The sequence below is a fragment of the Stegastes partitus genome, unplaced genomic scaffold, assembly GCF_000690725.1.
Source record: "Stegastes partitus isolate 25-593 unplaced genomic scaffold, Stegastes_partitus-1.0.2 Scaffold78, whole genome shotgun sequence".
Lineage (NCBI taxonomy): Eukaryota > Metazoa > Chordata > Actinopteri > Pomacentridae > Stegastes > Stegastes partitus.
In genome coordinates, this window is record NW_007577809.1 from 892,453 (window position 1) to 907,198 (window position 14,746).

Sequence of the window (14,746 nt, forward strand, 5' to 3'; positions counted from 1 at the left end):
TCTGTGATGACAGATATACTGTTTCAGTTGATAATATATGCATTGTTGTCATTTTAAAATGCTTACTGTACATTCTGTTCCTGTTTATTGCTGCCAGGATTTATTTTGGTCCTGCAGTATTCCTCATGTCATCTGTGTGTGCAGTGGAGATAAACCCATTAATCATTCCATTTTAATGGGCCCATGCTACCACTTAGGCGACTACTGTATTTTGCTCACTCTAAGAGACACAATTTCTTACCCATGGTTGTTTACTCCCCCACACATGCGGCACATTCCATTGTTGTTGTGCTCATGCAAGTCAGATGAAGGCCATGCTTCATTCTGTCAGCAAACGCAGAGAGAATGAGAGACTGGCATTCATTCATAACAGTGAAGTGGGTGGTGGTGGTGATGGTGGTGGTGTTGGTGGTGGTGGGGGGGGTGCAGGGAAGCCTTGTCAGGAAGGAGATGTCATGTTACCCAGTAATGACTATGTTGGTTAGAGAGCATCTCTGACAACACCAGTGGGCCAGTAATTACAACCAATTCCCACTGCAAACCGCGTCAAAGACTTTGCACTCCTCTAACAAACGCGGCTGTCAGCAGAGCAGGCTGCCACCGAGGTGACAGCCATGTGTCGACAGGCCTGGAGAGCTCGCCTTTGTACCATCTACAGCAGCAATTAGCAGGTCATTGTGTTAGCATACAAGCGGCACTGTAGAATTAGTCGAATTGTCCGGATTTATTCAGCAGCTCACATGACACAGGTCTCGAAGATTAGCTCTACACTTCCACATACATCTGTGTTTTTTTTTTCCACCATCCCCCGTCACAGAAAGCGTTGAATATTCTCTTTATTCTCTCTGCATTCATCACCACTCAACAACCCCTCATATAGGCTAATATACTGTCTTTTTTTTTTTTCTTGTCAGGCACATGCAGGGAGGCTCCCTTCCTCCTCAGGCTCCAGCTCCTCCAGTGGGCTACGTGTCGAGCACAATGGTTTCCGACCTGGAGACTGACCTGCCTGATGATGAGGAGGAGGAGGATGATGAGGAGGAGGATGAAGGCTACGGAGCCAGGCATCCCCGCGGTATTGAGCACACACCAGGGTCTAGCATGGACAACCTGGACAGCTCTTTAACAGGTGAGGTGGCTGATTCCCAGCGGGCTCAGGTGCTTCTTTGTTAAACATAATTTTGTTTTTTATTCATTTTATTTTGTTCTAATCGCCGGTGAAAATGTATTCATGTCCCACATTGTCATTACGTCTTGTTTTACAGTAAATCGCGACACGTCCTCCGCGAGTTTGCTATGTGTTAATTTTTCTGTGAACATGCCGAGTGCCCCTCAATCAAGTTTTTTAAAGCACTTTTGGCCGACTCTGGGGAATTCTAATTATCATTTCCGAAAAAGAGATAAGAAAGTCCATGAATTTTAAACAGGATAGTGAGAGGGAAATTAAGAGGAGGGAGAGGCAGGGGAGAATGACTGTGATTTAACTCGCACACAGCTCCAGAGCCAGCGCCACCCATATCTTCCTGAGGAGATTTGAAATAAATTTCACGTGCGGCATATTCTATTTCAGACTAGAGGCACCATTTCCATTTTTACAACTCACTGAAAACTTTTACAGCCGTCTGTTAGGGGGGGACATATGAAGGTTATGACATTGCAGCGGCAGGGCTGGGTTCTGGACTGCTGCTCTCATACTGACCAGGCTTCAGCATCCGTCTGCAATCTGGAGGACAGAGCTGAAGAAAAATCTCAGTGAAAAATGTGTGACGTTTTAGAACGGGCTTAATAGAAAAATGCTGGTGTTGTGTCTTTTTCTGTGAATGCTGAGAAATAAAAATCCATACTGGTACATTCAGGGGTGGAAAGAAATGAGGAAAGTGTCGAAAATAGGAGGAGCCGAGGCAGTCGAGAGAGAAAGCATGAGAGCAAGAGGACTGACAGTGCTGCTTCTGTCAGAGGCAGCCTTAAAGAGTAGTTTTCCATGGGATGATGGAACAGTGGTTTTGGTAGCGCTGACACATGCTGCTGCTGATGTATTTAGAGGAATATAAAGCAGCAACTGGGCCCTAATCTACTGCATCTCTCCTCCACTGTATTACTCTGAAGACAGCACTATTTCTTTTTATCTCTCTGCAAGTCTGCCTCTCACCCCATCGTTTGACAACACAGACATGGTCCCAGCTCCAGGGTTAGTGGGAGGAAGAGAGGGAAGATAGTGGAAACCGCCGAGATTTATTGTTCCCACCATTTTGGGGCTATACAAATAGGGGAGGGAAGGAGCGAGATTCCTGTCAAGCGCCGCTTGATAGATTTGTCATTGTTTTAATAATATGGAAATAGGTCGGTTTTCATAATGTTACACCAAAGAGCAGTAAATCAAACATTTTCAGTGATGTCCCCGAAAAAAAAAAAACAGCCTTCTCCTCGGGGGCCATTTTTCAGCAGCAGATTGTCTGCACAGGCTTTCCACTGCGTTATTCTATGCTCCGAGTTAATGCAACATATTTTTAGCTGATAAATGTAAGTCCTCATGTTGTGGTGGGTATTGCAGTGCCATTTCGTGCTTGAGCCAGAGAGATGAAGTGAACACATAGGTATTACTCGGTATTACTTGGCTTTGTATAAATCGTACAAAGCTGAGATGTGGTAGCAGTGAGGCTGTTACGCCTACAATGAGCTGAAAGCTTGGCTGTTCTGGGCGATTACTCTCCCATAAAGCCTTGCCAGTTTTGTGAGGAGCAGGGTCACGTCTCCTGACGGCAGGTAGAGACGCCCGCTCGTCAGGGGGAATGATTTTCCCACTTAACGACATGCAGATTAGGGTTTCCTTCAGTATAAATCAGTTTTAGTGGCAGGAGGGACCTAGCCTGGGTTTTACTGCCCCCCAACCTTCCAGCGTTTACTGGCCGTGCTCTATCAGTGCGTGGAGCATGGGAGGTGTCCGCCAGTGTTTTTTAGAGAACATGGTTTGGCCCATTGCTCTGGTTCAAGACATGATAAAAATGAGAGTTGCGTAGTGCAAACCTTGGTCTGGAGCCACGGCACAAAGGAATTATATTTCTAGGGCAACAAGAAAAGTAGATTGAATTTTTATCAAATTATGTTACAATGATCACAGTTTGATTGGACTGCTGTTTCTGAGAATAGAAGTGCTCCAGAGGTTCTGCAGTAGAAAGTGGCAGTTAGTGCAACTGAAAAGTCATTCTGTGATGTGATTTGCTGAGGCAGTGTTCCTTTGCTGAGCCGGAGGACTTGGAAGCTTCAGTGCTTTGGCTGGCACTGCCTATACTTCATTATCTGCTCTATTCTTTGTGGGAGGATTGGACCCAGTGGAATTGCTGTCTTTCTTTCTTACAGAAAAACTCTTAGAAAAGAATTTCAAAGAAAATAGCCAGGAAAGATGGAGGGCTCGAAAGTAGTTACTGCCTTGGATTTCAGTTAGCGCTGTAAAAATGGGTTGTGTAAGGGGGGTACTCTACCTTATGCAAGCCTATATTTTATACAAGTTTCCATTAATCTGAGAGAATTTTCCTGCAATAGGAGTGAAAAGCTGTTGCAACTTCTGCTGTAGAAGGTGCAATTCCCTGTAGTCACATCCAGTGACTAAGTAACCGCCTCTCTTAGAGACGAAAAAGACGGAGAAACTCACAGATGGGGAAGTTGGAAAACTCTTTGAAGGGGATTTCCCAGCATGTCTGGATAAATAAACCACCGCCGTATTACCAAGTTTCATGTCCAATTTTAAATGTGTCCTATTGTACTGCAAAGGGAAGCGCCAACTTGATATTCCAAACTCTGCATCTGATTTGTGCGCGGGTTCATTTGCATCTCAATCTGCAGCCGCCCTGGCCCGGATTGTGCCACCTTTTTGTATCACAGTGACCTTTTAATAAATCCTGCTGCTAACTTTTTGTCCCCATCGCTCTCTCAACAACCTTTACCCTCACACCTCCCCACTTCTCTGTTACGCCAGTCTGTTCAATCACATCACTCGGTGTGAGCGAGAGATAGAGTGTGTGAGCCGAGCGCTTGGGTTCATGCCACTTTAGCAAAGTCTGCCAAACCAGTCCCACTGAAAGCTGTCACATTAGCCGACTGTTCTCCGTGTTTTTGCCTGCCAAAGTGGCATATTTTTATTGGCAGACGGATACTTTTATATTTAAAGTGCTGGGATAGCATTTTATGTGAAGGGAAAAAATCAAAGCATAAAGAAATACAGTAGCGTAGAAGCCAAACGTCGAACAATACATACACATCGTTCTCGTGTGTGCACTCCTGTCAAATACTCAATTATGTTTCGGCGTTCGTATCATGTTAAGCAGGATATTAAATAAATCTGTTATCATTTCACCGTCTTTACAGCTGTAAAGTAACATGCTACATGAATAGATGTGTTTAAAACTACACTAGCCATAAGTGAGATGCCTCGAATTTGTATTCTGTTTGTTTTTTCTGAAAGTTATTGCAGCTTTTTAGACAGTGGTGGCTGTGTATTTTTAAACAGGAATAATAATCATAAGAAAGTGTATGTGCATACCACCAGGTGTTTGATTCAATACACTGTTTTGTGAGATGTCACCTGAGGCAGTTTTGTAGCTAACTCTGCTCTGCACAGGTGCGCTCATTGTTCTTTATCAAAAGAAGAGCAAAATCAGTTGATGACAGTCCTGCTGTTCCACTGTGTACATTCCTGTGTGTTTGTGTGCATTTTTGTGTGTGTGTGTGTGTGTGTGCAGTTTATGTGTTTGTAATAGATGAAAGAGGGCAGGCCAGAACAGAATGACTACACAAAAGCACTCACCTGCAAGAACAGAAATGCCCTGCGGCAAATACGAAATCATTTAAGTGTAGGACATTAATATTACCTCCTTTTTATAAGATCACTCGATACCTCCATCCATCTTAATACAAAATCTCGGCGCAGATGTTCATAATGTCAGATCATATATCCATAAAGGTTATAGCCACTGAGCTCAAAAGTATGAACAGGATGTGGTTGAATTTGAGTGTTTCGAGAAAAAAATCATTTCACAAACATGTGCATTTGCTGAACGCTGTGGTGTTCCACAGGGTCCATGGTGAATGGGTGGGGCTCAGCCTCGGAGGATGACCGTAATTTCTCCAGCCATAGGTCCAGTCTGGGCAGTTCGTCCGACGGCTCCATCTTTACCCACTGCAGCTTTGCTCAGGCCCTGGTGGCCGCTGCAGACAAAGCAGGCTACCGCCTTGAGGGCACAAGCCTCAGCAAGAGAGGTTGGTGTGTGGGGACCAGACACCCACCGCTGGACTGGAACTTCCGCCAGTGGCAGATGATTTGCTCCTTTCTGCTCTAAATGTTCCTTCTGCCATCCTTTGGCTGACGTTTGCTGTCTTGCAGTTTCCTCGCTGCTGCTTGTGGCTGCTCTGCCCAGGTTGTGCATGGTACCTGTTGTACATGGCTACACCGTGGACGTCTCTTTATCCGTAACTTTTACTCAGCTCCTCTGTAACTCTTTTGCCGTTGCACTCCAGCTTTCTTGGGTTAATCATGTAATAATTGGGTGATATTTTACACTTGCAACCTTTTACAGACTTCTACCAGGGTGCTTTTCCCTTCTAATGACAACCTTTCCCTTTGTTTTCTAATAGGTTTTTGGATCTTGATTGATTACCTATATTTTTCTCAATGGCAGTCTCAGCTTCACTGTCTGGCTCTGTGTTGGCCCTTTTATGTCTTTATTAACCAGCTGGCTTGTGGTCCTGTTTCCCTCCTACAGGTAAAGGCTTGTCCCACAGGCCCCGGCCCAGCAGTCCATTTTCAACAGATGGCAGCACAGTCGGCACACACAGTTTGGGCCACCAGAGGGCCACCAGACCCACACGCAAACCCCGAAGTCAGGGCACAACACCCCACCGGAGAGACGCTGGTGCAGATGGTGAGGAAGCAACTGAGGACACAGTTTTAAGAGTTTAAGATAAAAGTTTCCTCAAACATGTGTTTGTTGATTTAAAGAAAATGAGATATATGAATATGAATGTCCAGTTTGCACAGCATTACATTTTCAAAGCACTTTCTGCATCCAGTTGATTGATTTTGGGTTTCTCTCGTCTCAGACCTACCTCCTCCCCCTGAGCCTCCTCCCTGTCAGGGGCAGGGCCGTATCCAGGGGGCCCGCAGCGTAAGCAGCATGGTCCCCCCCACAGATAGGAAGGCTTCTTCTCTGGAGCGCCCGCCTATGTCAGGACCCCTGTGTGGGCCGGACGACATGAAGAGCTCCATCGACAGGCAGACGCGCACCTCTCTGGATCATCATCGCCAGGCTCAAGAGAGGCTGGGCTCCATGGACCGAGCCGATGACGCGCGCCGGGGACACAAAACAGGTACGCATGAAACAAAACTAAAGTCTGCAGCCATGTAAACAGTCCGGCAAAGCTGCACTGCTAACATGTGAGTTACCGTGCTTACAATTGCACTGATTACAGAATGAACACGTCAACAACTGCAGTTCTTGCACTATTTCAGCATTAGGCTGAAAGTCAGCTGAGGTTACTGCAGTACTGTGCATGTTTTCATGAACTGAAGTATTAGAGAAGTGGAAATCTGGAAATGCTCGAGATGGAGGACGATAAGTCATCGCCAATTTTATTTAATTCATTGTTTGGTAATCCATCCAAAGGTTGTCAAGACAATGTAATCTATACCAAATGTTGGAACAGAGAAATGCATGGAAGGACTCACATTACCATCAGAGCCATGTTGCTAGTGTGTTTACAAAAGGTTCAGGGAAGCCAAACACATTTTTGAGGATTATGCACTCCAGACTGCATAAGCACTCACCTTAATTACTTCTAAGCATGTAGGACAAACCAAGGTAGGTGTAATAAATCAAAAATATCTGTAAAAAATAATCAGACTTATATCCAATGATTCATCACAAAAGAAATAAAACATCCAGGCTACATATTTTGAGCAAGTGAAATCAGATGTGAAGTGGGACATTTCTTGTTCCTGACTGATGTGTTTAGTTTATTAAAGAGATAATTCATTGTTGCATCGCACTAGAAAACAGCAAGGACATAGGAGTTAAGGTGCTGCTGGGCCTTGGCGGGTGGGGGGGGGATTTTTCTCGAAGTTCTCGTGTTGAAGTTAGCTTTCATGCTGCTCTGAGACTGGGCTCCCATGAACAGATTGCACCGTCTGCCACTTGCTCTGGTTTCCAGAATGCCCCCCTCAGCCCTCCCTCAGCCTCCCCATTGCCCCTGTAACTGTTGCCAGTATTGGTCTGCTCCGCTCCAAGTAAGGCAGGAGGCCCCGGCAACTGAAATGCACTCTAATCGCTGCAGCTTTCTCTTCTCACACAAACAGCAGCCACTCTACACCCCATCTGTGTGTCTGTGCTCGCGTGCATGTGTGTTTGTGACCGTTAGAGCTCACCATGCTGCGCTCCCTGGCCTCTTTGTGCCAGGACTTTCTCAGACAGTTAATCTGAGGCTGTGAGACAAAGACAGGTGCCACAATCAGCATCGTTACAAAAAACCCTGTAGGTGAATTCCCATATGTGTCAGAGCGCTGACTGATTCACAGTAGAATCCGCTGAGGTCGGGGCAGGCTCTATTACAGTCATTAGCGGAGCAGTGGGGAGCGGTTTGATGAGATTTCACGCAATGACGGAGACTGCTGAGGGTCAATGTTATGCTGCCCTGCAGCAGGGGGTGCCACAGCAGCCAGTGGTCCCTCTGTTATTGTATTTACGCCCCCCATAAGGCTGGTAGCTGCAAGGCCATGTGTGAGGCTGAGAGTCCTCTCTGTGGCACGCCCTGGCATTGCTTGTTGGCACCACCACTCTGCAGATGTCAGGATGAGGAGGGGTTTGCAAAGTGCTCTTTGTCTCCATGCATCAGATGTTAGATGTGTGTCACTGCAATAATGAAAGTCACGTGTCTGCTTTCCAAACTTAAAGTCGTGCGTGTGTTTTTTCAGAGGAAGGGTGCGTGCCGTACAGTAAACCATCGTTCCCCTCTCCTGGTGGCCACAGCTCCTCCGGCACAGCCTCCTCCAAGGGCTCGACAGGGCCACGCAAGAACGAGGGTCCACGACAACCGCAGCAGTGGACCGCCACAGAGCACGCTGAATTCCTGGGGACCAATGGACAAGGACAGTACTCAGGAGAGTTATGTGAGTATTTCAGTGTTTTACAGGAAGGTTTTATGATTTATGGCACACAGAGTGAAAAAAGTCGGATTTTATAGTCCAATAATTCTGACTATAAAATTACCATAGATGTTTCTTGCCAAACAACAGTTTACCCATCCTCCAGTCTTTGTGTGGACACTTAAAGAATTTGTGTAGCTATACCGCCACAATTTTCACAATTTTTAATATGTATATGGAATCAACAGGTACATTAAAAGGTGGTGATAGCTACGTTTTTGTGGTGTGGTGGTCGTTGTTTAAACCAGCTGTCAGCTAAACAGATGACCGGCTGGCCAAAACAGCAACAAAAACACATCTTTAAATAAAGTGTCATTGTCAAGTTTTGAACTGGCTTTTTCATTTACGACCCTCACAAATTCCTTTATTACCTCTGCTTCTCACAGAGTGATCTGCCTGGGGTGTGAACTGGAGAAAACCGGGCCCGTCCTTGGAAGAATAACGCCCTCCTTGTTGGGGCAATGAACTTTGTCCTTACCTGTGTTGTTCTCTGAGAGGAAAGGAGCGCAGCAAAGGAGAACCGCAGAGAAAAGCAGTGTCACAGAACTGTAAATGTGATGTATAGACACAGACATACTGTACATCTCACTATGTTTTCGTCCTCAAGAAAATATTTTCCACCTCCTACCTTACTGTAATTTTCTTTTTGTTAGAAAAACGCAAGTAAAAAAAAAAAACGAAAACATCTATATGAGAACAAATTTTCTGGTAACTGCCCTTGGGGAAAAGGGAATTTTGTTTCCTGTAAATATATTCTTTACCTTGTTGTTGCATTGCTATGCAAGCCTAATTCAGTTTGAGCTTTTTATTTCCATATACAGGAACAGTTGGGTTTTATCTGGTTATTTGTATTATATGTGAATTGAGTGGCTGTTGTGCCATAAAAATAATTGTTTTATAATCCATTGTTTGTTGATAGTTACCATTAATTATTATCATTATTATTATTAATTATTGTTTTTGCACTGCAATTTTTGGTGATAAGCACAAAAACATAGCTCCTGCTGACATGAAGAACCGGAAGAATATGTGAAGAGGAGTTTCTGTACTGTAAAGTAAAGAGAAGAAAATTATATACTAATGTACAGAGAGATATTAAAGAGTAATGCTTTGCTCACAGACGGCAACAAACAAGGCGCCCATTTCCGTAGTCGAGACAAATTGGGTGGCAGGCATGCAAGGTTCCCGAGGGTGTGAAGGGCAGATACGAGGCCGGAGGAATCAGACAGAGGATTATTGCAGGTGAACGAGTTGATTATTTAATTCCTAATTAACTCTCCTACAATAATAGTTTGGTGTCAGAAACAGTTAAAGTGTTTTTGAGCAACTCCAGGCATTGTCTTGTTTTCAGAAAGGGAGTGAGGGAGTGCATTTTCTTCATTTTATACAAGGGCCTCCAAGCATTTCAAGTTAGGTTTTTTTTTTTATGATTTACTGTCTAAATAATTTTACTACACTGAGTTTACGCTCCTCTTTTAGCACACTCACAATAAAACCAGTCAAAAGCGAGGAGGAGTCGGTAAAATCTGTCTGCATGCTGCAGTCCAGTCATAGCACTTACAGAGGCAGATTTGTGATTCTTCCAAGGCCTTAATAGGTAGAAAACACAAACAAAGGAGTATTTGCTGTGATTAGTGGTAATGATACTCCGAAACCTACCTAAAATATCAGTGGAGCAACTTAATTTGTTTACATCTTTTATGATTATTATTATTTTTATTTTTTTTTAGTTCCAACCATTTTTGATATTGTTTGCTTTTTAGAGCACTTACTGTTTTATGTTTGTTAGATTATCTGTGGTACATCCAAGAAAACCCAGTGACCCGTGGGTTCCAGCTAAGTGCTGTTAAATTAGGCGATCTATTGAAGCCGTTGTTGCTGTAAAGGTTGGTGCCTCAGTTACCAATACGCTACGATCAGCACAGTCTCGAGTCAGTAACTTTTAGGGAAAAAAAAAAAGAAAAAAAGAACGACGTGTGTACGATTTACAATGTAGCTTTGAGTCAGAGTGATATCGGAGAAAGGCCTTGTATATTAACTAGCAGGTCCCACTGCCTCCATGTCTACAGCCACAGTGTGGAGCAGAACACTTTCTTATCTCTTATCTGCCTGACTGCCACAAAACACACACACACACACTTATCATCTGCCGCTTTCGACTTCTCAGCCTCTGATTCTCAATTTTTGTCCTTTCAGACGCTGTTTTTATCGGTTGTCCTTTTTTTAAATGAGAAGCTTGTTTCTTTGTATGCCTTTTATGGACTCCAAAACGCTGCTTACAACAATGTTTTCAATATTAATGTTCAGGATTTTTGTGGTTCAATGACTGTTTGTTTTGTCCTTTTTTGTACTGCTAATGTTGATAAAAAGGGGGGGTGGGAAACTAAAGGCCATCAGATGCTGTTGTACTGTTGTCGTCATGCCATCGTCATTTTTTTAACCATCCACCCAGTGGCCAGTGTTCTGGAAATGAGGTGCAAAGAGTATCTCAGGTTATTTTACATTCTGGTGGTGTTTATGTGTGTGTATATATGTGTATATATCCATACGCATCTCCACTTGATTATGCCATTCCATTTTCATTGACAAAATTATCCCTCTCATGTCCGATTCTGTCGTCCCCTCTTTTTCTTTTCTGCTGTGGATTTTTGATTCTGAATATAATGTGCTGGTTCATCCACCTTAAGACAAGATGTCAGTAAAAGAACATACCAAATTAAGATTGATATTTCTAATGTCTAATGCGTTTTAGTGTCTCTTTAATACTCATTGTTTTCTTTTAAATCACAGTGTCGTTTTGTATTTATTAAAATGATAATAAAAGTATATTGTGAAATATGCATAAAGATTCGTGAGATATAAAATGTGGTTTTTTGTTCCTTGTAAAGTTTGGTGTCAGAGCCGAGCAGAGAGGCCATAAGGAGATGATAGGCTCGCTGTGCTCACAGCACGGTGAAGTGCCGGGTCAGTAGTCGTCCGAGTCACTCTTCGTCTTGCATGTTCACTGCACTGCTCTTCTCATGTCAAAACTAAAGAAACGTAAAACCTTTTCAACACAACGAGTAAAAATGCTCACAATTTGCTTGTCAAGACAATAGAGAAAACGTCTTTTTGGAAGGATGAAAGTGCTTTCCCTCTCTTTTGTTCATTTTCTCAATATTGTTGGTTCTTTGTAGCCTATCTGTGTGTTGCCTTTTTGCTATAAAAGAGGATTAAAAATGACAAAAAGAGAAAGTTGTTGGGTGAAGTCTTTCTGTACAGTCCGGGGTGAGGTGACACCCCGATCCAATGCCATTTCTACAGTACAGTACATTCTCCTTTTTTTTTCTGTAAACCACCTTCTGTATTCACTTGCATGTCCTTGTCCAAGAAGAGAGTGGATCAAGAAAATAAACTTTTACAGTCTCATTCCCATGTCCTGTAAGATAAATCCATGTTCTTTTATTTCCTTGTACCTGGATCAATATCAAATAAAATATTTTTGAAAAATGTAATACGACTTACATTCTGTTTGTCTTTGATAGACGGACTGGAGTTTTAAATTGAGCGCAAAATACTGAAAATACACGCTGAAATGTCCTTATTTGTATTTCAGCATTTCAAGGCTGCTTATAATGTGGCTACAACATTAAAAATGCAACTTTAGCCGTTTCTTCACAACATGCTCCTTCTCGTATCTCGATTGCGTTTGACTCAGCAACAACGTGTGTGTAGTTACTTTTGGCTGTGTGTGTGTGCCTTGAAGATGTTTGGCCCACTGTGTGTGTGTTTGAAGGAGTTCCTGACTCAGCTGTGCGTTTTATGTCAAACCAATCCCTGCCTTGATCCTTCCAGAGGAGCAGCTTCAAACACAAATCCAAATCTCCTAAATCACTGAGACAGGCTGCTTCTTTCAAGCTCTCTTACAGAGAGCTCGGGCTAAAATAACTTGTGAAAGAAGTGGTGAAAAATTGGATGTATAAAACCGGGAACAGCATCTGCATCTGCATTAATGTGCAAGTATAAACAAGCCTGCGAGAGCTCGTCCTGTATCGAATCTTCTCTCTACCTAAACATACTCCATAAACCATAGGATCAGTGTTTCCATGTATGTAGGAGGACTGATGCTGTGGTGGCAGCTTACATTACACACTTATACTCGGTTACAGCTGCACTCGTGGGTCACTGATTCCTACATTTACAAGTGAGCAATGAAGCGTCTAAGTATTTGGTTGAGTAATCAGTTCTGTTGTGGTTTTTCGACGTATCATGTATGAAGCAGCATGTTGGTGGACGACATGGAGCTGCTGAGTGTGTGGTTTGGACTCTGTTTACCTGAACCTCATTGTTTGCAAGTGTTTATAGCACAAACCTGCACACACATGAAGTCCTGAAGATATTGTGGGACACCATGAATGTCCTCTATGGGAAGAATGGTGAGAAGCTGTGGATCTCAGGTTTCTGCAGAGGCTGCATGTAAATTTGAACCATTTGAGCTCTGAAAATGATAAATCACAAGTTTACACAAATGTTCTCAGCCTCATCCAGGAACAAGAGGCGTAACTCCCATCTTGGGACATAACTGTGTACTATATATCACTGTCCACAAAAACTCAAATGTTTGAGGGAAAGATGAAAGAGCTGGCTGCTGTTGCTGCTGTTGCTGCAGGTCATTGCGTCTGTCCACAGTGCAGGTGGCAGAAGCAGCCAAATGCGGTTTTCAGCTGTTGCTCAATGAACCTGACTCTCCCAACCTGCACTGTCTTCAGTTTCCAAACTGAAATTCCAGTTGCCATTTTCAGAGTAATGATGAAGTCATCCAAGGTGTTGAGGAGTATCTGGAAGCTCAATATGCGAAGGTGAAACAAGTGTGTTGAAATTAAAGAAGACTATATTGAAAAGTAATACAAGAACCATCTTTCTCCTCTGATGTTTTCTGATGAGGCTGAGAACTTCTTGAAGTACCCTCATATGTTCTCCGCACCAACTCAGTGCATCAGGTGCTGCCACTTCTCTCATGTAATGAAGACTAGGTCTGGTAAGTCATCTGCATTCAACACAAGGACACCAAAAGGCCTTGTGGCGATGAGCCGTCTTCTCAGAGATTTGTGCAGCATCCTCGTCTACCTGGTTTATGACCAGATGTTTGCACAATCTACGATATAAAATGGTGACAGCATGGGCGTATGTAGATTTCATGGGGGATTTGTCCATCAAATGCTTAATTTTCTGCATCCTGATGAGTTTTTAAGCATCAGTGTGTGCTTATGGTGGAAATGTCTTTATTTATGAAAAGGATTTTTCTTTTTCTATTTTTTGAAAATGTGCTTCTTTCCTGTTCTTATTGGGATTGGGGGACTTGATCTAAACATTGAAGAGGGGCATTTCCCCTGCATCTGGAATACACTGTTTAGTGTATTTAACAAAAAGGGATTCCTGTATGCAGAGTGCAGTTATGTTCAGTTTGTGTTGTTGCTTGTTTTCCATGTTAGGGCAGCAGAGCTCTGTTACATCCATACATGGATTTAAAAATGTGTTATCTTTGTTGGAGTTTGTCAGATTTCCTTCTGAGGAACACTTTGGACAACTGACTGTGTTTGGGTTCTGTAACTTCCTGATCCATCCTGGGCTGTACCATTCCTCCAGGGTCACGGCCTCGAGGAGTGGACTTTACCATCCAGCAATTTAGGGGTCTGCTTCACTTGGAACAACTATACCAGTGTTACATTTACATATGAAATCGCGTGTCAGTTTGTAAGTTAGAACTTGCTCTGATCATGTGCATAAAAAAGCTCCTTTCGTCATTAAAAACTAAAATAAAATCTTCTTAACTCCCATCACCTTCAGCAGTGTGGTGGACTCTTCCATGAACGTCAATCAGATGCACCTGAGCTCAGTTCTGCAACATTTTTCTTGTTTCTGGTGTTTTCTTGCTAAATTTGACGCAAAAAAAAAAGTCACGAAATAGTTTCCAAAAGCGAAATGTTGTCATCCTGTAACTGACATTATGAGCTGAGTTGCATTTATGGACGAAACGTGTGAAAAACGGCGAGAGGAGTTGAGATGTTTCTGAAAACCACATATCGTGGATTATTAGCATCGCTGGGCGACAAGAAGACACTTCCTAAGGTAAGAAGGTTCACTTTGTTACTGAAAGCGCTCTTTAATGGCAGCTTTAATGAGGAGAACTGTTGCTTTGCTGGTTGGTGAGAGTTTGTTGGGCCTTTTACAGACTGCTGACAGTTGGAAGTGTTGTTGTTTTTTTTTTATGTCACTCAGACAGAGAAGTGGTTATTTCATCATGTGTGGACACGGTGGAGTGAAGTGTTGCCTATATTCAGCAGCAGCAGCACATGGCAGGTATCTCCAGACTGGATGTCTGGCACATTTATGTATCAGATGCTGAGTGCTGAGGATGAAAGAAGCAGGCCACCTGTGCATTTGTGGTTGTAGGAGACACATCCTTTGCTTTATTTCTGTTTCTCTAGTCCAAGTTGGTGCCTTGCAATAGCAGTGGTTCCATGTTGTCTTGGTAAAGTTGTGGAAAAAGTCTTGAATGCCTGCATGTCCTATTGT

The 14,746-nt window shown here is 43.2% G+C and overlaps 1 protein-coding gene across 1 annotated transcript in view; it reads left to right on the plus strand.

Moving 5' to 3' along the window:
* The window catches only part of robo2 (roundabout, axon guidance receptor, homolog 2 (Drosophila)), a 146,516-nt gene extending 134,831 nt beyond the window's left edge, over window positions 1-11,685 (plus strand). The window contains exons 24-28 of the mRNA XM_008276643.1: window positions 915-1,129; window positions 5,071-5,253; window positions 5,757-5,915; window positions 7,961-8,155; window positions 8,578-11,685. Coding sequence (XP_008274865.1) covers window positions 915-1,129; window positions 5,071-5,253; window positions 5,757-5,915; window positions 7,961-8,155; window positions 8,578-8,579 — 754 coding nt within the window. The 3' untranslated portion in view covers window positions 8,580-11,685. The remainder of the gene's footprint in view (window positions 1-914; window positions 1,130-5,070; window positions 5,254-5,756; window positions 5,916-7,960; window positions 8,156-8,577) is intronic.
* The last annotated feature ends 3,061 nt before the right edge of the window (window positions 11,686-14,746 follow it).